This window comes from Artemia franciscana, chromosome 3 (genome assembly GCF_032884065.1).
Source record: "Artemia franciscana chromosome 3, ASM3288406v1, whole genome shotgun sequence".
Classification (NCBI taxonomy): domain Eukaryota; kingdom Metazoa; phylum Arthropoda; class Branchiopoda; order Anostraca; family Artemiidae; genus Artemia; species Artemia franciscana.
This window is the reverse complement of record NC_088865.1, coordinates 52,946,071-52,972,135: the sequence shown is the minus strand read 5'-3', so window position 1 is coordinate 52,972,135 and position 26,065 is coordinate 52,946,071. Positions and strand designations below refer to the sequence as shown.

The 26,065-nt window shown below is 35.4% G+C and overlaps 1 protein-coding gene across 1 annotated transcript in view; it reads right to left on the bottom strand.

Annotated features, from left to right (window-relative positions):
- Positions 1-544: 544 nt before the first annotated feature.
- The window catches only part of LOC136025403 (1-acylglycerol-3-phosphate O-acyltransferase Pnpla3-like), a 78,649-nt gene continuing 53,128 nt past the window's right edge, over positions 545-26,065 (bottom strand). Inside the window, exons 8-12 of the mRNA XM_065701413.1 lie at positions 20,600-20,775; positions 13,242-13,387; positions 8,189-8,315; positions 5,603-5,750; positions 545-2,127 (exon numbers count right to left, since the gene is read on the bottom strand). Of these exons, the coding sequence (XP_065557485.1) occupies positions 1,957-2,127; positions 5,603-5,750; positions 8,189-8,315; positions 13,242-13,387; positions 20,600-20,775 (768 nt within the window). The 3' untranslated portion in view covers positions 545-1,956. The remainder of the gene's footprint in view (positions 2,128-5,602; positions 5,751-8,188; positions 8,316-13,241; positions 13,388-20,599; positions 20,776-26,065) is intronic.

Below are 26,065 nucleotides of genomic sequence, written 5' to 3'. Positions count from 1 at the left end.
GCAGAGATTTTGTTTTGATATTGGGCAAAGCGGATAATCAAGAAGCAATATAGACAAAAACTTCAAAATGGTTAATCAAAAAAAGACTTGGAAATAAAAAGAGAAAATTGACATAACGGGCGCCAATTAGAAAGGAGAACTGCCCCTCTAGACTTTTAAAAATGTCTCTTTTTTTGTATCTTCATTTTAAAAATTGAAAAAAAAAACTTACCCTCCCCCTATATTTCCGTGAATTGGCTCGTCTGTCACATGAGCGTCTTCAGAAAATGATAAAGTTTAATTAAGATAATAGAACCGGGACCAAAATTAAACCAGACATAAGTATTTTGAAATACTTTCAAACAAGTAATTAAAGAAGCAAGATTCCTACTACCAATAAAAAGAATATCGCTATTATTGAGTAAAAATTGTAGAAAAGGCAGGGCTAAAGATCAGCTACATAAGAAAAGTTATTTAGTTTTGTTGTTTCTATAGACAATTAACTGTTTGACTACATTCTTTAGTAAGTCAAAATTGTATTAAACTTTTTTTTTATTCTCATTTGGTTTAATCTAAAAATGTGAAATGATATTCAACTCAATCAAGCGCTGTCGAACTATTATTTTTTTTATATTGACATTATTCTTTTTTTTGCTCCATTTTTATATAATATATTAAACTTTTTTTGACTAGTAAGAAAGTATTTTAATGGGTAAAAGGAGAACAATTGCATGATACGGGCAAGATAGCACAAGCATAGTTTAGTTGCATTTTATGACACTAATAGCACGACTAACACAAAATCCTACAAAAAAAAGAACGAAAAGATCTACTAGTAGGCAGAGCTATGAAAGCCGCTTTAGATACCGGAATAGGTTACATCTACTGCACTCTCCCACTTATATCCGATTAAAAAGAAGAGGAACAAAAGATAAAATAGAGAAATAGGGCGGCTTCGCCATCGTAAGAAGCAAATAATTATCGAAAAACAGCTTTTCAAAAATATTTTCTCACCCAGTGCTGGGCAATTCATTTCCAGTTTTATATTGGAGAGATTTCGGTCGAAGATAGGCCTATTTGGTCAATAGGTCAGGCCAAAATCTAAGAATCGAGATGATAATACACTGTTGCCTAATACGAAATTTATGTATATTGCAGGTATTTCGATCCCAGTTAGTTGTTCCAACGTTCTAAGAGTTTCAGATTTTTTTATAAAGAAACAAAATGAATTTCTTAATATTATTAATAAATTTGGTCTAAAAACTAAAAAGATCAGACCAGAAATAGGCTATTGTTTAGTACCAAGTTTAATCATATCCCACGTACTTTGACCCCAAACAGCTGTTTAAGCGTTCGTACAACCGTAAATTCATTATAAAGAAAGAAAAATAAATTTAGTAATATTGTGAATATTTTTTCAAGAAATAAACAAAATGAGAGCAAGTATGGGCTACTTACTCAAACCAAATTCAATTGCATTTCTCAAGCATTTGGTCTCAATTGCCTTATTACATGTTCCTACGATCGCGAGTTTGTTAAAAAGAAAGAATCAGAAATCCACTAACATTATTCTTGGCAAATTTCGTTGCAAGAACGGAGAAAAATTGAGAAAAAGCTAAGGACCAATTAGCAAATTTAATTATATTTCAGTATTAGTGAATTCGGGCAATTTGGCCCGAAAAAGCAATCGCAGCTTTCCTACGATCGCAAATGTACTGCTACGAAAAAGAAAGAAATGCACTAACGTCACTAGTCACGCTGAAAGACTGACATTTTCACTACATATGATCAACAATAAGCGTTATCAAACATTGTATATACATGTTTTTTATATACAAAGATGCTTCCAAGTGGAAGCGAGATCCCACTTGCACCATGTCAACAAAGCAGCACTTCAACTTCCATTCGCTTAACACAGTAGGCTTTCATTCCCTAAATGTGCGATAAAAATAAAAAAATTCTGGTTTTGATGATATCTCAAACTTTGTTGACACCTTGGCATCGGAAAATAATTGGCTTTGGATCTGGGATATCATCCCATGCAGATAAAATATCCTTAGACGGGTCCATACATGGTACTGGATTGTTCCTTTGAAGAGTCACAGAACACTGTCCAAAATCAGTTTCGTCAACGTGAAAAACTTGACCCTAGAATAATTTATTTTATTAGTGATAACAATAGAAAAGATATAAAATAGTGGTTTATATATATATATACAATATATATATATATATATATATATATATATATATATATATATATATATATTATTGTATTATATATTATACTATTATTATTATATGATTATTCTAGGTCTTTTTCGACCTAAGGTCTTACCACGTCCTTTCAATTTGATTGTCCTCTGTTGTTTTTACTATTCTCCTGGGCAGAGAGCGGCTGAAAAAGTTAATTTTATTGAAAAATTACATGGCAGTGCTGACTATGTACTATCTAAATACCCAAATGCTGGAATTTTCCTCTTAGGTGATGCAAATGAATTAAAACTTGAATCTGCATGTAATACTTTTAGTCTAAAACAAATTGTAAAAGTCCCTACTACCCCAAGGCAATTCTACTCTGGATTTAATATGCACCAATATGTCAAATTTCTACAGACCTGTCACCATTCTTCCCCCTCTCGGAGGTAGTTACCACTTTAGCCTACTCCTATCTCCACTAGCTACAGTTAAACATTCCTTTACTATTACTGAAACCGACTTTAGACCTCTAATTGACTCAGGACTCTACAATTTTGGCTCTTGGATCACTAGTGAAAATTGGTCCCCTGTGTACCATACAAATGATGTCGACTTCAAGGCTTTGTCCCTCCAAAATTTATTGAGGAGTAATTATGAAACCCATTTTCCGGTGAAAAAAAAAAAAATAAAATATGCTCTACCGATAAACCTTACATTACTGCGACTTTTAAAAAACTAATAAGGAAAAAAATCAATTTGTTCAAGCAAGGACATATCACAGAGGCTAATAATCTAAGAAAGTTCCTGCAGAGAAAATAGAGAAAGGCAAGTTCTGATTATTACAACAGTAAAGTTAAGCATCTGCATTCTAACAAGCCCAAACAATGGTACAGGGAAATTAAAGAGATTTGCGGAAAAAAACCTGTTGAATTTAATTTTCATCTCCCTGAGCCCCCTTATAAGATAGCCAACGATTTTAACCTGCATCTTGCGCCCATAGTACAAAGTCTCCCCCTTTCACTGGCTCAGGTCAAACTACTTATCCCTCCATCTCTTTCACCCAAATTTCTCCCTCTGATGTTAAAAAAAAAAATCCGAAAGCTCAAAAAATCAAGTACTTGCCCATTAGACATCCCAATTGACTTGATTAAAGCCCCTTCAGACACAATTGCTGGACCTTTATCTGATATTTTTAACCAAATTACAAAATCTGGCAAATTCCCAAGTTGCTGGAAACTAGGTTTTATAACACCCATCCCAAAGAAATCTTACAGTCTGACTATAATCAGCATGCGTCCTATTACACTCACTCCAGTTTTTTCTAAGCTCTACGAAGGGTTTCTTTGTGACTGGCTTAAAATTAAAATTATACCACGCATTGACATCCGACAGTTTGGTAATTTAAAAAAAACCTCCACCACCCATTACCTTGTACACTTGGTTCACACCATCCTAAGTGAACCAGAGAAACCAAATGTTTGGCTAAACCTGGTTTTAGTCGATTTCCAAAAAGCGTATGACTTAGTTGACCACAATATCCTAATTCGTTTATTACAGGATAACTTTGAAATTGACCCACTATTAGTAAATATTGTTATATCGTTCCTTTCAAACAGATCACAAGTTGTAAAATAAAAAAATACTAACTCTAACCCCCTCCCTAGTACTGTGGAATACCTCAAGGAGCCTTATTGGGACCACTTATTTCTTGTCATGATTAACGAAATTGGCAAGGAATTCCCCCAAAGATGGAAATATGTGGATGACTTGTCGATCCTTGAAGTATGTCATAGGAATATTAAAAGTGACCCCGTTGAAATCCTAACCCAATGTTCGGATGAATCTAAGAATATAAATATGACAGTAAATCCGACTAAATCACAGATAATGACGATCAACTTCTTGAAATCTACTCCTGTTTTTTGCGACCCGATCCCACCCGAAATGCTAGTGAAACATGTTAAGCTCCTTGATGTCACGATTTCTAATGATCTTAAGAGGGACACACATGTTTCCAACATTATTAAACAAGCAAATGTTTCACTATCCATGTTTAAGCTGCTAAACAAATTTAATTGTCCTAAGATACATTCCCTCCGTGTTTACTTATCCTTTATCAGGCCGGTATTGGAATATGCATGTCCGGTCTGGCATTCGCAACTTTCAAGTGAACTTAGTGACAAAATTGAGTTCGTCCAAAAGCGTTCGCTCAGGATCATTTACAAAGAAGGCAAAATTCCATACTCCTTCCTCCTTAAAGTTGCACGCATTACCACCCTAAAAGAATGGAGGGAAAACATTTGCCTGCTTTTCGCTAAATCAGTCATTTCAATCCCCGTACTGAGGATTTACTCCCTGATTTTCACAATCCCATTAGACTCCCACTCCCCCAGTCAGCCTGCTTAGCAATCCAAACTTACTCTCCGATCCATGCTGTTACAGAAGGTTTCGTAAAAGTTTTATCCCCTTTATTCTGGAACACCTTAATAATTTGTGATTATGTACTTGCCAAATTCCCCTTTTCCTCTATTGCCGTTTTTATTTTTGATTTATTGTAATGTTTTTGTAATTTAGTAGTCAAGTTTACTGATTTGCCATTTATCTTTGATGATTTTGTCTTTTTAATTTCTTTTTAATTTTAAATGTTTGACTTAATGTGCTGATTTGAATTTTTTTTTCTTAGCTTTTACAGACATATAAAGCGAATTCGACTCTATAGAGCTTGTGATAGTATTTTGAAAATAAATATTATCTTATATAAAAGACGTAACAATGCTCCATAATCCTAACTGAAATAGATACCTTTTATTTCAAATACAGATAAAGGGCAATCAAAACTTTGAATAGACCAGAAATCAACCTGAGACGGAGGAGGACTGTCATGATCTCAACCTCCCCCTCCATGCATGAACGCTTCAGTTTCTTATTGCATTTTACAAGATACAACACAGTTGCGATTTTTTGGTAAAAACTTAAAAATGCCTTTATTTTTTTTGAAAAGATGAAACATTTCTAGTTGCCAACTGAGCATCTGCTATTTTTTTTAAGCTTTCATCAAATCAACCTTTTAAACGTTGGGAGGGAGGGGAGTGGTTGTAGAAAGGCTTGGGGCAATATTTGCTCATTTTTAGTTTTAGCTAATCCAGCCAATCAGTAAAAGAAAAGGATCTAGATATTGTTCTATACATATTTATACAAATAATAAAACTAAAATTACATACCATTTCTAGAAGGTGGTAGGAGTAACATTTAAAGGTTATTGGTAGGGAGAGCATTTGGAGGTTATTTGTCCAAGAAGGATACCTACTAGCAAAGACATTTTTGTCAAACTCGAAGCTGTTAATCCCTCCTCCCCCCCCCCAAGAAAAGAAACTGTAAAACTAGACATGGCTCTAAACAAAACTTTAAAACAAAATTAACTCACATCAACAAGCTGATCATCGTAGTATACAGATACGATTAGGTCATTCAAATTTGATTCCTCTATTAATTGTTCAAAGCTTGAGTCACCAAAGTATCCAGCGTTGGGATACAAAGTACTTTCTATTATATTTGTAGAAGGTGAACCAGTCCTAAAAAAAATGAATAAAAACCAATAAGACTAAGAGCACTTTAAGAAACAACGTAGATTGACAAAAAAATAAAAATAAAAATAAATGCAATAGCAAGGCTCCCACGTGTTGATGCAACTACGGTCGAATAGTTGTATTTAACGAATGGGAGAAGGACGACTATATAAAATCATTTTTACATCCTTCATATCTATGAAATAACCAAAGAGTGCATATTATTCTTTAATTTTCCACTTTTTTTCTTGTATAGGGGGGGGGACCTGGAGCCCCTTCCTCTGGGTACTGATATAATCACCAGTTATATTTATAAAATATCATTTAATACAACTTTGTATTTAAATTGAACCAAAATGTGTGAATGGGTTCAGAAGCGAGTGGTATCGATCATCTTGGGCCGCCGTGACATCCCCTACGAAAAGGCCCTGGAAGTGCTAGGACTGCCGTCACTCCAAAACCGGTACGAAACTTTGATAATGAGTTTCGGAAAGTACTTGCTTTCTAAATCTCAGCACTGTGACATTCTACCTGATCAACCTCTACCATCAAGAACGAGAAAGCAAGATAAGTTAGTTCCCGTTAAAGCAAGAACAAACCGATATGGTAATTCTTTCGTCCCGGTTTTCGTCAAAATGTATAATAAGAGTTAATATTTATAGTTTTATTTATATTTACAAGTGTAGCTTGATTTTTTATATGTTGTAAAGAAACACAAATCAGCGACAGCTGTCAAGTTTTTGCTATTAAACCTGTCTACTACTACTACTACTACTACTTATTATTACGAAAATGTGAGTGCCGTGGATTTGGGTTTTTCGCTACTAACTATAACCTTTTTAAATATAAAAGTGATTCTTGCCGAGAGGATCCATCTTTATATAGCTAGTTACGGTTCAGTTAAGTCTTTTAGATGTAAAGCTATTTTAGGTACGGATTTCTCATTATTTAAATAAGATTTTGGCAGAAGTGTGTCTTGTAGAAATGGAACACTAGTAGTTTTGAAAAGTGTAATTAGAAAAATATTTAGAATAAGTATCAGCAAAAAGTATCAGTAAAAGATAAAAGAACTTGGATATCCTTTCATCAAAACTTAGAGAAGGGAAGATACTATACATTGCGACTCAAATGGGGTTAACTTAAACAAGGTTATGTGATATATTATATAACACAAGGACTCATTTACTCAAACAAGGAATCATGTTTGAGTGGATAGATTGTTAAGTGTATTGTTGTTGTATAGTTGTATTCTGTTCCTGAGTTATGTGTGTAAACTGTATTCTGTGATGCAATGGCCCACAGGCTTTTGCAATAAATCTTATCATAGGGAATTATGTTTGAGGGGATAATTGGTTACAGTTTTTATGATTTGATTTTTTTTTATGATTGGTGTCTTTTTGGATCAAATTGTTGAACCTTGGTGTCTGTTTTGTCCCTTTGTTGTTCTTTTTGATTTTCTTGATTTATATTATCTGAAGTTGTACTTTGTTCCTGAGCTTTGTTTGTATTCTGTATTATGTGTTGCTATGGCCCGCAGGCTTTTTTGCAGGCATGTTTGAGGGGATAACTGGTTACAATTTTTATGATTTGATTTATAATTTTGTTTTATGATTGGTGTCTTTTTGGATCATATTATTGAACCTTGGTGTCTCTTTTGTCCCTTTGTTGTTCGTTTTGATTTTCTTGATTTACATTATCTAAAGTTGTACTTTGTTCCTGAGCTTTGTTTGTAGACTCTATTCTGTGTTGCTATGGCCCGCAGGCTTTTTTGCAATAAATCTTATCTTATCTATAATTCATACACTAAACCAAGGAGGAAGTCAAAGGCCAATTCACAACGATAATTATCTAACGCCAGATCTAACAGGCGAATTTAGCTCTGGAGAATTTAGGGAATCCTTTGTCAGCAATGACAGCCTGCGAGGTATGAATTCCCAGTCGCTTTTTCTTACACCAGGCTCCCCAGCGTACACTCAGCTGGTTTGGACATCTTCTGCGGCTGCCTGCCGACAGTCTGGTCTGGATTTTTTAGGACTTAGGCTCAATCTGTTACGACTGGAAACGACCAAGAGGAAGGCCCAAGTTCCGGTGCAGTGACAGTCTCGGAGAATTCCAGGACCAGGCTGAAATTCTGCTGTCAGATGCAGAGGCCCTTGCTGCTGACCGCCATACGGGAAGAAGGTCAGTGACGCTCTCAACAATCGAGTCATGAGGATAAGGTATGTAAGAATTGATAATAAAGCTTCATTGATAATTGGCTGACCTTATCTAAATTTTAAATAAGATCAAATGGCGCTGGTTCCGGCCAGCTCTAGAATTTATCCGATCATTGTTATGAATGGATCAAAAATACCAGCAGTAGCGTTTAGAACGTCTTCAACACATGGGTAAAACATCGAAAAGTGATTAATTACAAAAAAAGCTTTGCATCTATTACTACTTACTTTTCGTCGACGTTAATTGTGAATCCTAGATCCAGCAAAGTTTTGAGAGATGACAAACTGGCTTGGGATACAAATTCTTTTCCTTCTGCAACTGTGTTATTGTTGGGCTCACACACGTCTAATTCACCTGAAACAAGTAAAAGCAAATAAATACAAATCAATTACATCGGCTTTCCTGGTTACAGATCGCATAAGTAAAACAAAAACGTGTCGCTGAAGTTTGGACAAACAACAATTTTCTAGCAGTATATATAGGCATTCTCGTTTTGTTATCATTGACCCATGTGGATGAGCGTTTTACAATAAAATCTTTCACGAAAACAATTTGTATAAAGAATTAAGTTCATCAGCCTTGATAATAAGAAAACGAGTTGAAAAATATTACCAGTAGTAAATAAATAGATGCTTTCAAAACAAATATATTACAAAAATGGCACTAGAGAAAATATAGACAATTGAAAGAGTACATTGACAATAAGGGTGTCCTCATACGCAGATAATGATGAGCTTTGGGCTCACAAATCCCCAAGTAGCTTTGAATAATAAATTTAAGTGAGTACTAGAGAACCAGATGACCAATTAATGGGATGATAAGTCAAGATGTCAGAAACTAAGATCTTATAGCGACGTTAAGGCAGTATTTAGGAAAGGGTTTTATTCTAAGGTGAATTTGCCCTAGGAAAGCGTATCTCACCTACTGGACGGAGCAGGGAGCCAACAACCTCCTATCATATTTACAGTGTCAGATATAACCTAGTAAAGAAAGAACTATAGCCCATAGTAATCGAAAATTTAAAAAGGTGTTTTGAACAAACTATCAACTGAGAAACAATCGCTATCTGAAGCTGATTTAGAAATGGTAAACAAATACGAAAACAGATTTATGAGGATTCAATCCATCAAAAAGGGTGTCGGATCGAAAAATGAAAACTACATCATTAAAATCATCGAAGCCAAAAATTAGGTTGAAGGATCATTCAGATCTAGATACCGCTTTTCAATATTATGGCATTAGTTAGCTTAGTAGCAGAAAAGGTACCAGAATCGTGCAGGGGTGATTGTGCGCTATAAGGTTTTAAAATACAGCCAAGCTTTTCACTCATAGCCGTTAATTCAATAAAGCACTTCTTGATCCTGCTGGTAAGTTCGGAGTAAGCATTCACAGGAGTGACCAATGCTTCACTGGGACTTATAAAGTTAGGCTACTATTTCCCTTCTGAATCGCGATTTCTAAAGGCACTTAATACATCAATGACTGAAATAATCATAGCATTTTGCACAATACGGTTAGTCTGAATCACAGCACAATATACTATGCTATGCTACTATTTGATTAAAGAAGTTTTAAAGGTATGTAAGAGTTAATACCTCGGGTAATGGTTACTACTCGGGAACTGGGTGGGTATAAGAGCCACCAGTTGAACAAGGGGCACCTACCATTGGATAAGATGGGCTTATTATCGGATAATGTGTCTGTTCATTCACTAGTGGAACAGGGCCCGGCCTTGATGGTAGACATTTTGATTCGTATCGTCTTTGCTGTAGCATTTATTCCATTTTTTCGCTTTGATGCGTAGTAAAACCGCTAATTTTCATTTTCCCTCAAAAATGCTAAAAATTCTTCAATGTCCATGTAACCACTTACAAACTTGTCGGCAAATTCCTCTCACTCCTCTTCTGCTATTTGAGCGGCATTTCCAAGTTGATCCAAAGCTTTCTCCATTGACGTCCCTCTTCTCATTTTTTAACTTGGCAAATGATCAGTCTTGGCTAACTTTCCAGGTTTTCTTCTCTCAGAGACATATTACAAGCAATTAACGATTTTCCTTCAGATTCCAGAGCCCCATAAGGTCCACCATTTTCTTTTATAAAGTATATCAACATGCCTGCCAGTTGTTGCTCATTAGATACCAAAGCCTTCAAATCTTCTGTGGGTTTCTGCTCAAGATGACTTATTAATGACCCATCAGTTTCATCATATTCTGAGCTCAACGTCGTGCAATCCAAATCCAACAAACTGTTTTTTCTTATAGGGTTGGAAAAAAGGCTTATGCATTTTATTTTTCTTAAAATAAAGTTTCACTACCGTATTACCTTATTAAAATAAACGAACATATTTATAAAATACCTGAAAATATTCATGTAAGTACAATTTTTTGAAAATAGTTTAAATACAAGAAAATATTTATGCAATGTCATTTACGCAAATGTCAATTTATTTCATAGCGTTAAATTTTCAGTTTATTATATGCACATATTATAAACTGGGATACATTTATGTATTTTTTTCTCGAAAATGGCCATGTCTTTTTTTTGGGAAATTGGCACAGTAAGATTTTGGGGCTTGAAAAAACGACCTATAAGGTGTCAAGAGCCTGGAAAAGTTCGTAAAGAGCCTTAATTTTGAAAAAAAAAACATTTTTCATGTAAATGACAACACATTCACATACATGAGCAAGCTACAGAATTTTTTCCCAGGGATGGTCGTATCGTTTTTAGTACCTACAAAGCAAGCAAAATTATACAAGATGCCGAATGACTCTGAACAGCAGAAGCAACAGGCACAAAGCTAGTAATAGCGAGAATTACATTGAATTGCAAACGAAAATGTTGCACAACGAAATCTGTGATTAGAAAACAAATCGAAATCACAATGGAATGAAGGAGCATATTATTTTGGTGCGTGTGAAGGAGGAACTAAACAAACGTCAGAATTTCGTAATTCAATTGAAATTGCTGATTAGCCACTCTACGACTAAAAATTCAAAATAACATAGCGATCACAACTCCAGATTATCACAAGGAGCATTCCAGTTTACATTAAGAACAAGTGTGCTCTCATCCAAAATCAATTGTCACTAGAAGACAAACCAAAATTACAATGAAATGAAGGAGCGTTTCATTTTTCGTCTGTGAAGGGCACAGGGGACGAGGGAATTCAATTCATGGCCGTTTCTTAATTCAATTGGAATCACTAATTTCCCACCAAACGACTTAAACTAAAGAACAGCATGGCGTCACATTCAAGTGCATTTAAAGAGCTACTTACATCATTTTTCACAGGAGTCGTAATATTGTTTCTGATATCCATGACCCATGCGACAGCGAGAACAACATGGAATTACAAATGAAAATGTTGTACAACGAAATTTGCGGTTAGAGGACAAATCAGAATTAAAATGGAAAGAAGGAACGAAGGAACGTTTCTCCTTTCCATTGTCCAAGGAACAATCCAGGAGCGTTCCACTATCTTACATCCATCTCGCTCCATCTTTTCAGTCCGTTCGTTATAATAAAACGAACGTTTTATTATCTTTTTCAATCCGTCTGGAAGGCAAGTTTTTTTTTTTACCAGTCATAAAGCAATAAATCAAATGTTTGCTTATCTCCAAGTATTTTGCAGATTTGCTGAAAATTATCATGTCTATTTTTTGAGTACACAGAAAATCGTTTATTAGCTTTAATGGACTATAATCTTTGGATCAACATTGTAATTGCGGTATGGCTAATTGCTTTAAATATGACTGTAACCAAGGGATACATTTCGCCTCATTAGAGCCTGCTACAAAATAAATAATTTCGTTTAAAAATTTAAGATATTAACGGGTGACTCACAAGCATACATTTAACGTATAATAACAAATGACCACGATTCTACTAAAAAGGGAAGGAGGGCTATAGCTGTTATTTCCCATCATGCAGTTGAAAAGAGTTTGCAAAATAGGAATATAAGTATGCTAACTAAGGTTATAATATTGAAAGGCACGGCCACGACAGTAGTCAATAATGGCTCTGAAATGAGAACAATTCAAAAAGGCCGAGGGATGTTTTCCCAGGGAAATGACTGAGGGTAGCTTTAGGTACTCGTTTATTCGATAGAATGTCAAACAGTAAGCTATAGAAAATATGGATCGTGCTTTCTAAAGAGTGAGAATAGATTGAGGGGAGGCAAAGCGTGCACAGCTATGTTGGCCTAAGGTGGTTTGGCGCTTCAGTGAGTTGTTAGTAGTAGAAGTAGCAGTAAGTATAATTTTCTTAATTATCTGCTCAAATCGAGAAGAGAGAGGAAGAATAGCCCACGTCCAGTGCCAAACCACATTAGGTCAACACAGCTATGCCAGGTTAACAGTTTAACAGGCCAGGTTAACAGTGCAGTTGGAGCTTAAATCAGAATACGTCAACAACCTAACTCTCTAAGCAGCAGCTGCTCAAGAGGCGTTATATTAGACGACAAGAATTTTGCAAGAGAGCAAAAAAAGTTAAACGTATCTCGACTGTAGCTATAAACCAGTTGATTGTACCTAGAAGCAGGGTTCACAGCCAGGAAAGTCGTTCGGTACACTCATAGAAGATAAAATGCACAAATTCGTCCGAACAGGTATCATATAGAGAAACATAAGATGAGCGCTTATATCCTTATAAAGGTGACTTTGAAAACCCAGTACCTTACTCCAAAAATTGACTCATCGCTCAGATCTATTCGCTATGAAGATATTTCGCAAATTCCGGCGACTTTATTAAGAGATATACGCAAATTTTTAAAACTGGTATAATTTTTTTTTCTCAAAATTAGTCATTCAAATAAAGAAATTATTTCTCTGAAAATGGTTTACCCTTTGGCTTAAATCCTAATCAAATTTGATGTCGTTTTTTGAGCCGGCTTCAAGCCACAGTGACGTAAAACGTGTAATGTGATTGCAAATAATTAAATGTAATTATTTAGAAAAAGATCATTTGGTAAAGTTGTAAATAGCAGCTCTCCAGAAGAGGAAATGCTAAACAAAAAGAGAGGTATTTTTAGATTGCTAATTGTATCCTCATTTTTTGCTCATATTTGATGCTTTCCTCTGCTATTCTACCTATTTTCCTATTATAACCATTTAGAACTGAAGAACAACACTAGATGGCGTATAATATTTTCTCTGTATTAGAATTCCGGTTCCACTTTACTACCTATTTCATATTATCTATAGGACTAGTAAAAATCAAACATAAAAGTAGCAGGATATTAGATTCAAAATAGAGTGGGAGGTAGAGGATAAATTCAACTTACTTTCAATAAACTGGGAAATAGAGAGTTTGCATGTTAATTCTTCCGTCTTTTTTCCAATAGAACCCATTGTACTGGAAATAAACCCTCGCACGAAGCCCGTTACTCCTTTTACGCTTGCGCCAACACCAGGAGCTTGCGCTAGGAACCTATAGAAAAGAATTAATTACATAAGTAACTGAAATTGCGACAACATAAAAAGTATTAACACGCTTTACAAACGTTAGACCAAAAAAAAAACAGAAGAAAAAAACTAGTCTGGATCACAATTTAAGTTTAGATGTAGAGGCATAGTTGAGATGGAAGCATAAGGAGCTTGAGCATAAAGGAGAGAATTGTAATAATTTTAAAGGTCCATTTTTAGCTTACTGTTTAAATTTTTTTGTCCTTAAGGACAGTCACGGACATGGGGGGGGGGGGGGGGCTTTAAATATCTTAAGAACCGAAAGAGATACTAGGAAACATATTGAATCAATTGATGCAGCTTGCATTGATAACCGTAGAATAGAAATCCAGGGGCACAAATAGGGGGAACGCACCAATAGGGGATATTAAAAAATAAAAAAAAACCAAGACCCACCGTGAATTAGCATGAGAGGGTGGACTCTAGTTCAGCATTGTGGAGTGATATGCATGAGAGGAAAATTTTCATCCAAGTCAACTTGTAGTCAACCTGCGATTGTTCCCCAGCGAGAACCTCCAACCGGTACGACTCTAGTTCGGCATTGTAAAGGGACACGTTTGCACGGAGCATAAATGGGAGACAGTAACAACGGCCATCAAAGGGGTAAAATTAACCTGGACAATCTGTCTTGGCTTTTTTCTACAATTGGCCATGACTGATTTTAAAAAATAGCTTTTTTTACTTCTTTTCAAAAAACTAAAAAATCATCGCCTCTCTGCCTTCACATTTTCGTGAATTGGCAACCATGTAGGAACCCCCGTTTTCCAAAGATTTTTCAATATCCACTTTTGAATCAGCCCAGCCGAGTCCTCAGAACTTCGTTCTAACTAGTTTTAATGTTGGATAATGTTTTTAAAGAAAACAATTTCCTACTCAAAGAACAATTTTAAAATCTTATAACTAGGGCTTTTTATTAAGACAAGCCATAAAGTGGAGCTTCGAACACTCGAAGTTTTTCCAACCCTCTTATATAAATAACCTGTGTAATACGAACCAAGATATCTCGAATTCTTCGCTAGCCTAAAAACTTTGACTGCCTTTTCATTGTAGCTCTGGGTAACTTTTCCCCCATTCATAAACTTAAAATAAACCAAAGCCTTAGAATCACCATCCAGATTTCAAGAAAAAAAAACTTATTTAACCCGCCAATTGAGAATTTACATTACACGTTAATTTTGACACAATATAGCCATTTTTATTTTGGCTCATTAAGTCTGGAGTTTGAGTGGAGCCGTGAGAAAAATATGTTACGATGAATAGCGAAAAGTTTACAACGAAGTTGGCCAGAGCTAGTAGCCTATTGGCATATTCAGAAAAAAATGAGCCAGGCTGCAAAATTCTGTGGTTTTGGCGCTAATTTTTGATTTGTGAAATCGCTTTTCATTTTGAAATCATAATTTCATCGTGATTTTGTATATAAAATCTTATAAATGCTGCTGTGAAAAAATCATGATATCAAGTTTTATTTTACCAAATTCTTAAAATTGCGACTATGATTTCAAAATTTTGTATGACTCCGGAATAACAGCAAACTTTTCAAAATCTGGCTTCTATTTCAATGGCTTAAAACATTCAAATTGGCTTAAAACATTAAAGCCATTGACACTTATTAAAATGAGTATCTAACAATTGCGAAAAGGAAAGAAAACTTGAAATTAAAATGTATTTTAATGAAATAATTGAAAAAGAGTTGGATATACAAGAAGCGACTATGTTATATTAATTGAAGTACATAGCAGATGCTCAGAGGCGCCATTTGGGGGGGGGGGGCAAATGCCCACCCCAGATTTTCCACCACAAAGGCCATTTTCCGGCCATAATTATCCATTATATCCAACATAATCCATTCTGTTCAAATGATTTGAACTAACTGCACGCCTATTAGCCAAAAGAGCGTAATTACCTGACGACCCTTGGGGTAATTACACTATTTGCTATTAATCATTATAAACTTTTAAAGTAGGTTAGATTCATAATAAAAGTCTCAAGTTCTGTCAAATGCCCCATGCCCACCCCAAGATTTGGCCCAAATGGCGCTTCTGCAGATGCTTCGTTTATGCATTTTTAATCTCACCGTGGCTATTCTCCCTATATATGTTACCTACGTTTCCTACGAGTTTATTTCCAAAAGGAAAGGGGCCTTCATTAAAAAAGAGCAAAATACTGGTTAAGAATATAAAAAAAACATATGACCCCATTACAAAAATAACTAGTCATTGAGAGTTTGGGAAAAGGGCCATCCCAAAGCCCCCCTCTGGCGTACATACATTTTCCGCTGTATTCTAAATTTATACAAGTCTTTGACTTTCTAAAGTGGCTGATGTGGTTCTTTTGTATATTGATGATATATGTATAATAAAAAGTGCCTCTCTCTATACTAAGCTTAGATTCTGAAGGCACATGCACATGTAAAATAAATTAGAATTTTAATCAACAGGTCATTAAGTTGATCTTAACTCTAATATTCCTGTATTTAAATGATAACGGTTTCCTTTTTCAGAACACCTACGTAAATTTAACACCCACTTATTCATTGTAACTTTTTTTTTACACCAGGTTAGAGTTTATCTTTATCAGAAGATATGAATTGCGCAACATTGTTAAATGCGTACCGACAGGAAAAGAGTCGCAAAACTTGACAAGGTTTTTCCTGATTAAGCGATAATCAGTAGGATTATTTACAGGGTCATATGTACTCAGGATTGCCACCCCATAGTGACTTATCACTATTTCTAGTGATTTTTTATGATGCCTAGTGATTTCAGTCTAGATAGTAATTTATAGTGATTTTTGTTCTACAAATAGTGATTTTTTCCTAAATCTAGTGATTATTCAAAATATAGCGCGTAGGTTCATGATTCAATCGAATAAATCATACAAGAAGCTAATTAATAACAAACAAGAGCCAAGAGCTCATATGGCCCTTGTAACGAGGTCAGAACCTAAAATTAGACTCGGCACTAAAGTTACCAATTTCATCGTCCTAGCAAGTCAAGAGGCACCGAACTCGCCAAAGCACTAGAAATCCCTCCAACTCCCCCAAAGAGATCACACCCGGTCCGCTTATGTCGATCACGTATCTCAAACTTGTATTTATTCTCGAACTCACCAAAGCACTAGAAATCCCCCCAAATCCCCCGAAGAGAGTGAATACGATCCGGTTATGTCAATCACGAATCTAGAACTTGTGCTTAATATTCCCATCAAGTTTCATCCCGATCAGTCCATTCTAAGCGTTTTCCAAAATTTCCGGCTTACAAGATTCGCGTTTCCCCCCTCCACCCCTCTATGTCTCGGATCCAATCCGAATTGAAAGTGGAGCCCCTGATACATGAGAGCTTTCTATGTATCAAGTTTCATTAAGATCTGATCGCCCATTCGTAAGAAAAACCTACCTCCATTTTCACGATGTAACCGAATTACCTTTTCCGAAGTAACTGAATTACCTCCCACCCCTAACTCTCCCAAAGAGAACGCATCTGGCCCGGTTATGTCAATCACATATCTAGGACTTGTGCTTATTCATTCCACCAAGTTTCATCCCGATCTCTCCATTCTAAGCGTTTTCCAAGATTTCCAGTCTCCCCCTTCAATTTCTCCCAATGTCACCGGATCCGGTCAGGATTTAAAATATAAGCTCTGAGAGATGAGGTCCTTCTAAATATTAAATTTTATTAAGATCCCATCGCCCGTTCGTAAGTTAAAATACCTCATTTTTTCTAATTTTTTCTAACATTTTCGCATATAGGAGCTTGAACCCTCTACAGTAGGATATCTCTGATACGATGAATCTAATGTGTGATTTTCATTAAGATTCTATTACTTCTAGGGGGGGGGGGGGTGTTTCTCCTTTTTTGAAAATAAGGCAAATTTTCTCAGGCTCGTAACGTTTGATGGATAAGAATAAACTTAATGAAACATATATTGGAAATCACCATAAAATACGATTCTTTTATTATATCTACTGGTATGATAATTCCGTTTTTTAGAGTTTCAGTTGCTATTGAGCCAGGTCGCTCCTTTCTTACAGTTCGTTACCAGGAACTGTTTAGAAGCTACTATAATCAAACAGTTCGTGGTAACGAACTGTAGTAAGGAGCGACCCGGCTCAATAGTAAACGAAACTCTAAAAAACGGAATTTTGATGCTAAAAGATACATCAAAAGAATCGAATTTTCATGCTGATTCTAAATATATAAGTTTCATCAAATTTAATCTTTGTCATCAAAAGTTACGAGCCTGAGAAAATTTGCCTTGAGAAGAATTTGCCTGAGAAAATAGGGGGAAACACCCCCTAAAAGTCAAAGAATCTTAAATCACACCATCGCATTCAGCGTATCAGAGAACCTATTAGCAAAAATTTCAAGCTCATATCTACAAAAATGTGGAATTTCGAATTTTTTGCCAGAAGACAGATCACGGGTGCTTTTTTTTTTTTTTTTTTTTCCAGGGTTCATCGTATCGACCAAGTGGTCCTAGAATGTCGCAAGAGGGCTCATTCTAACAGAAATGAAAAGTTCTAGTGCCCTTTTTAAGAGACCAAAAAATTGGAGGGCACCTAGGCCCCCTCCCACGCTCATTTTTTCCCAAAGTCAACGGATCCAAATTTTGAGAAAGCCATTTTGTTCCGCATTGTCGAAAACCATATTAACTATGTCTTTGGAATGACTCACTCCCCCAAAGTCCCTGGGGGAGGTGCTGCAAGTTACAAACTTTGTCCAGTGTTTACATACAGTAATGGTTATTGGGAAGTGTACAGACGTTTTCAGGGGGATTTTTTTGTTTGGGGTGGGGTTGAGGGGAGGGGACTATGTGGGAGGATCTTCTCTTGGAGGAATATGTCATGGGGGAAGAGAAATTCAATGAAAATGGCGCGGGATTTTCTAGCATTACTATAAAAAAAAAACAATGAAAAATAAACACGAAAAAGTTTTTCAACTGAAAGTAAGGAGTAGCATTAAAACTTAAAACGAACAGATATTATTACGCATATGAGGGGCTTTAAAATACTTCAGCATAAAGAGCGAGGTATTTAGGAGATAAATACCTTGCTCTTTATGCTAAAGTATTTTTAGTAATTTCAACTATTTATTCCACGGCCTTTCTGATTCAGGGGTCATTCTTAAAGAATTGGGACAAAACTTAAGATTTAGTGTAAAAGGCGAGGTATTAACGAGGGGACAAACCCCCGCATATACATAATAAAAAATATAAGAGTATAAAAGTTTGTTACGTAAGTTAATTCTTAAGTTACGTATATTTTTTACTAATAAAAACGTTCGTTAAAAATTAAAAGTTCTAGTTGCCTTTTTAAGTAACCGAAAAACTGGAGGGCAACTAGGCCTCCTTCCCCACCCTTATTTCTCAAAATCTGTCTGATCAAAACTAAGAGAAAGCCGTTTAGCCAAAAAAAAATTAATATGCAAATTTCATTTTAATAAATAATGTGCGGAGAGCCAAAATCAAAAATGCATTAATTCAAAAACGTTCAGAAATTAAATAAAAAAAACTAGTTTTTTAAACTGAAAGTAAGGAGCGACATTAAAACTTAAAAACGAACAGAAATTACTCCGTATATGAAATAGGTTGTCCCCTCCGCAATCCCTTGCTCTTTACGCTAAAGTTTGATTCTTTGCCACAATTCTACTTTTTAAAACAATTAAAAACTTTGGCGTAAAGAGCGAGGGATTGCGGAGGGGACAGCCCATTTCATATACGGAGTAATTTCTGTTCGTTTTAAGTTTTAATATCGCTCCTTACTTTCAGTTTAAAAAACTAGTTTATTACTTAATTCACAATAGAAGAGATGCAAAGATCATTTAAAAATTCATTTCATGTTTTTCATCCAAAGCGCAAGAGTCATTGTTGCCAATTAATAAAAAGAATTCTCTACTGTAGAAAGCTAAACTGTAGGATCTAGGATTTTTTATTATTGATCTTGATAGCCATAATCAGGCAGGTACACAGGAGTGTATTTTGAGTGGGAGGGGAGGGGGCCGGTTCAAAGAAAACAAAAGTAAGTAAACTATGACTAATTCCCAAAATGCGGGCAAATACACTTTTTTAAAAGGAATTGCATTATTTTATATAACTATTCATAAATTTAAAAAATGATCAGTCGAGACGAAACCAAGTGCAATACATAATACAATTTCTAGGGAATGTATTAAGAACTCTGTCCTATGACCGTTCATCATCAATCCTCGAACACATAAAAGCTTCCTGGCACAACAGCGTGCCGCGTATATCACGAAATTAAATAAAAATCAATGACTGAGTCGTCCTATTTTTGATAATTGAAACGGAGTAAGAAAAGGGAGAATTTTTTTATTATTCTATATGTAAATAAATAAGCATGTAAATATGTATTATATAATTTTATAATGCAACAAATTTACATATGTATGTGAATATGTAAATAAATTTTGTATTATTTCTTTAGATATTCTCCGATTACATCATCTTTACCTATATTCTAGATTTATTTTTCTTCTAGAAATCAGGTAGATTTTTGTTTCTAGTAGTCTAACCAACTTTTGAATCTGCCAAATTTTCAGGTCCAGAATGAAATCTATTATTCTTTTTTTTTCTGGAAAGAAGTTAAAAAGTGAGAAGCCTTTCATTGTCGAGAAAATAATTTTTTAATGTATCATTAATATGTTAGACTCAAAATAAAACTCTCGCCTCCTTTTTTTAGAAATTAGTTGTAAAGGACTAGTTTTAAAAATGACTTTCTATATCGGTAATATAGCTAGTCGTTAGGACCAAAATGAAAATCCTCTTAGTTTTTTTTTAGAAGCAGGGTAAAAGTATTCCGTCTATATTTTGACTAGTCTTTTAGGCAACTTCATTGTTCCGCGGGAGGGTTTCCCACGTGTTACCTCATAGGGTCGTTTCTTTTGTGAGTCCAACTTTATCACTTGGGTGTTCTCGCTTTTCTACCTTGTCTACCTTTTTCACTTTATAGCTTGATTTTCTATATATTACGGTCGTAATGATGTTGCCACTGGGTCTGTTTGATAATGGAGACGGATTAAGAAAAGGGAGAAACTTAAAGGATGAGCCAATCTCCCAAACAGCAGCTTTAAAAAAGCTTTACAGTAGAAAAGGTGAAAGCACCTATTATTTGACATCCAGAAGATGGCATTTAAAGAAGTAAGAAAAAAAAGTTCCTTACTTGTTAAAAGCCGCTAATGCCATGTCTGCAGGTAATACATAAGGTATACTCAGAATGGACAAAACTTTCATTGTTTTATGTTTGAAAGCCCAATTGAAGAATCCTCGATTGGCTGTTTCAATGGCACTCTGCAACAGAACTTGCACTGATTCGGGTAAACGATCAACAACAAATTGCTAGAAGAAGAAAAAATTTGAAAAAATATTTGGCTGATAAGAGTAACCTAGCCATACAGAAATGTAAAAAGGTTCAAAAAAAAAAATTAAGTAAAGCTGTCTTTGAGCAGGGCATTTAAGCCCGGTTCTAATTTTGGAGTAATGGTGTCGCTCTGACGTGTGCAAGAAGTGCATTTTTCTTAAAGTATCTTAAATTGATTTTACCCTTTATTTTAAGTTAGTTTTTCTAAATTTTATTCCAACCTTTTCTCAATTCAATCTTCAATTTTATTGTTAGTGAGTGTCTTTAATTTCATATTATTTTGGGGTTTATTTTTGATCCTAAAGGCTAAAAATCCCATTGAAACATACAAAACATTTAAACATGGCAGTAATGAATTTTTGTTTTCTCACTAAAATTGTCATGATGAAAATTTTAACAGTCCCTTTTTTGTGACAACTAACTATAAAAAAAATCATTAAGTTGAATCTTAAATTACACTTATTTCAATAGTTAAGTGAAATTATTTGCAATAATTAAAATGATTTACACTACCCTTTTCATGTATCTTTCAAGCTTCTGAGATTTTTGTTAATTTCAAGTTGAGTGGTGCTAAACAAACTAAATTCAAGCTACAAAACTTAAAATATTTAACATTTTAGAATTAAATACCTTAAATATTTTTGTGTCGCCTAAAAAAATAGCCAAAACGCATTCGGCTTAGAAGCAATGAACAGCCTAATATATAGTATCTGAGTTCCTCGGTCTCAACTAAAAATGTGGTCTACAAGTGACAACACTTAAGGTCGATATAGTTTTAATATGACAACTAGATTAAAAACATGTTAGCGCATTCTTGAAAATATTGCTCGACATAGGCGTTAGACATTATGCCTAGTTTTATTCGACATATAGTAAGTTCAAGTTACAGTTGCGATTCGTTGTCTAAGCAATATATAGCGAAGTATCCTTAACATATTACAAAAAAAAACTTTTGTTTAAGATGATATATTCCAAAATGTTATTTCAATCATTTAAAAAAAAATTATCTGAATAAAATAAATTTTATTTTTAGTTTATTGGTATTAATTTTAAATTTAAGAATCAACACAACTTTAATATTCTAAATTTTATTTTAATAGAAATATTTGAATATTATCAAACAAATTTAATCAAATTTTAATATATTCAAATATTACTATATTAACATAAATGTTTTAAAAATTACAGATAAATCAATATGAAAGAGAATGGACATAATTCCCTTTTTCAAGCTACTCTAAGTCTAGTATTCTATCAATCATAAGAACTTCCAAGAATTTCGAGTCTTCTATCGGTTCAAAAGATTATTAGAAATACGGCTTAAATAGACGTCATTTACGTAAATAAAAAAAGGCAGTGCCAATTTACTTATGCTGTAGACAAATGCCAAAGATATGGCCTATTAATTTCTGTTCATCAATCTAAGTAGGCTGAATTTACATTGTTTATTTAATCAAGTGGGCTTGTCCCGTACTTTGACCAGACAGTAGCTACAAAAAAAAATATTCTGTTTGATTTCATGATCTTGTGAAATGCGCACCAACATTTTAGCTCTTGAGGCGTAGATTCGGTATAAAATAATAATAATAAAAAACAAATATTGGAAACACATGCGTTTCAAACAACGAGGTTTTTCAAGAATACGAGGCTACGTACATGGTTTAGATAAAGTACAGCTCTGGGGGCTACAGCCCTCCTGTATAACCGATGAACTTGATAATATGATGAACAATATATAATTCAATATACTTAACGATATAAATATTATATAATTACATAATTATATTATGATATATAATTCAATATACAATTCAATACAATTAATTACTCTTTTAATTTCTGAACCAATACAAGATTTTTTTTTATCAATGCCTTGGTTGCAGACAAGAGTACCCCTCCCTTTTTCAGTTTTTGGAAGAAATATCTCAGTTATGTATTTCTCGCGCTTCTGACTACGTAAACTAAGCAAGTTTTCCAATTACTGCAGATACACAATGCACAGTTCTATCGTGTTTTCAGTTTTTAATAAAATTAGATTGAGTAGATGAGTAATCGCGGGGCAATTATCAGCATGAACGGACGAGGGGAGATCTTCAGACCCATGCCCCCAACCCCTATGATTTTTACAACTGTCCCTCATTTTTTCTGTGTTTTGTTCATTTCGTTTTTTCCGTTTTCCACTCGTTCCCCTTTGAGAAATTAATTCCAGCGGTACAAACATGGGCCTGTCAACTCAAAAAACTTAAGCCATAATAAATTACTTATTGAATGAAACAGCAATAACTTACATATCTTTGTTAAATAACAAATGTATGCAGTGGCAACCGATGATTTAGCATAGTGAGGACTACCACGTAGCGGGCACTCACAGAGAGTGGGACTGCAAGACTTGTCATGACCTGGAACCACCGTTTAGCAAAGCTCCTTCGGCCACAGGTGCACATAGCCTACGAGTGATCAGGAGTGGCCGGGACTTATTTTTGGGGGATAAGTTTTGGTGTTTTAGGCCCAACTTTATTTATATTTTGACGTTTTTCTCCAAGAATCAAAGTGTAGGCACGTTCAATCTAATTTTTCCGAGTTTTGCCTTCTGTTTGATATCTCGTGGTTAAATGTGGACCCTTACATAACCCTTTCACCAAAATTCGGCATATAACCCTACTTACCCCGTGTAAATCTTCAAAATATCGCTTCCTATCGTTGGAGACAGGACGCTTTCACAATAAGGTTGTTTTAATGATAAACAAGAGCTAAGAGCTCATATGGCACTTGTGATGAGGCGAGAAGAGCTAAGAGCCAAGAGATCATATATGAGCTCTAACAAAATTCTATGAATCAATAGATTGATTTAAAAAGGAAAATAAGAGGCTAATGCCGGTCAGGATTTAAAATAGGAGCTCTGAGTCACGATGTCCTTCTAAATATCAAAATTCATTAAGATCCGATCACCCACTCGTAAGTTATATAAACCTAATTTTTTATAATTTTTCCTCTCCCTTTAGCCCCCCAGATGGTATAATCTGGGAAAACGACTTTATCAAGTCAAATTGTGCAGCTCCCTGACACGCCTATCAATTTTCATCGTCCTAGCACGTCCAGAAGCACCAAACTCGCCAAATCACTGAACCCCTCCCCCCAACTCCCCCAAAGAGAGCGAATCCAGTAGGATTCTGTCAATCACGTATCAAGGACATTTGTTTATTCTATCCACCAAGCTTAATCCCGATTCCAACACTCCAAGATTTCCCCCTCCAACTCCCCCCAATGTCAAACGATCTGGTCGGGATTTGAAATAAGAGCTCTGAGACATGAATTCTTTCTAAAATTCAAATTTCATTAAGATCCAATCATCTATTCGTAAGATAAAAATACCCCAATTTTCACGTTTTCCAAGAATTCCGGTTTCCCCCTCCAACTCCCCCCAACGTCACAGGATCTGGTCGGAATTTAAAATAAGAACTTTAAAGCACAAGATCCTTCTAAATATCAAATTTCATTAAGATCTGGTCACCCTTTCGGAAGTGACAAATACCTCAATTTTCGAAATTACCCCCCCCCCCATCCAATTCCACCAAAGAAAGTAGATCCGGTCCGGTTATGTCAGTCACATATCTTAGACAGGTTTTTATTCTTCCCATCCAGTTTCATCCTGATCTCATCGCTTTAAGTATTTTCTAAGATTTCCGGTCCCCCCCCCCAATTACGCTTGATCCGGTTGAGATTTAAAATAAGAGATCTGAGTTACGAGGTCCTTCTAAATATGAAGTTTCATGAAGATCCGATTACTCCTTCGCAAGTTAAAAATACGTCATTTTTTCTTATTTTTCAGAATTAACCCCCCCCCCCCCCTAATAGATCGGATCCGTTCCAATTATGTAAATCACATATGTAAGACTTCTGCTTATTTTTCCCACCAAGTTTCATCCTGATCCCTCCAATCTAAGCGTTTTTCATGATTTTAGGTTCCCCCACCCCAAACTTCCCCCAACGTCACCAGATCCAGTCAGGATTTAAAATAAGAGTTTTGAGACACAATACCCTTCTAAATATCAAATTTCAGTGAGATCCGATAACCCGTTCGTTAGTTAAAAATACCTCATTTTTTCTAATTTATCAGAATTAACCCCTCCCCCAACTACCCCAAAGTGAGCGGATCCGTTCTGGTTATGTCAATCATGTATCTAGGACTCGTGATTATTTTTTCCACCAAGTTTCATCCCGATCCCTCCACTCTAAGTGTTTTTCAAGTTTTAGGTTTCCCCCTCCCAACTCCCCCCCCCACGGTCACCAGATCTGGTCGGGTTTAAAATAAGAGCTCTGAGCCACGATATCCTTCTAAATATCAAATTTCATTGAGATCCGATCACCTGTTCGTAAGTTAAGAATACCTCATTTTTTCCAATTTTTCAGAAATAATCCCCCCCCCCAAACTATCCCACAGAGAGCGGATCCGTTCCGTTTATGTCAATCATGTATCTATCACTTGTGTTTATTTGTTCCACCAAGTTTCATCCCGATCCCTCCACTCCAAGTGTTTTCCAAGTTTTGGGTTTCCCCCTCCCAATGTCACCAGATCCGGTCGGGATTTAAAATAAGAGCTCTAAGACACGATATCCTTCTAAACGTCAAATTTCATTGAAATCCGATCACTCGTTCGTAAGTTAAAAATACATATATTTTTTTAATTTTTCACAATTACCCCCCCCCCCCACTACACCAAAGAGAGTGGGTCCGTTCCGATTATGTCAATCATGTATCTGGGACTTGTGCTTATTTTCCCCATCAAGTTTCATCCCGATCCCTCCACTCTAAGTGTTTTCCAAGATTTTAGGTTTCCCCGCTCCAACTCCCCCCAATGTCATCAGATCCGTTCGGGATTTAAAATAAGAGCTCTGAGACACAATATTATTCTAAACATCAAATTTCATTAAGATCCCATCACCCATTCATAAGTTAAAAATACTTCATTTTCTCTATTTTTCCGAATTAACCGGGCCCCCACTCCCCCCCAGATGGTCAAATTGGGAAAATGACTATTTCTAATTTAAGCTGGTCCCGTCCCTGATACGCCTGCCAAATTTCATCGTCCTAGCTTACCTGAAAGTGCCTAAAGTAGCAAAACCGGGACCGACAGACAGACAGACAGACCGACAGAATTGGCGATTGCTGTGTCACTTGGTTAATACCAAGTGCCATAAAAAAGAAGAAAAAAAAGGATCAATGGTAATTCGAAGACATGTTAAATTTTGTTCTATTTTTCTTCAATTG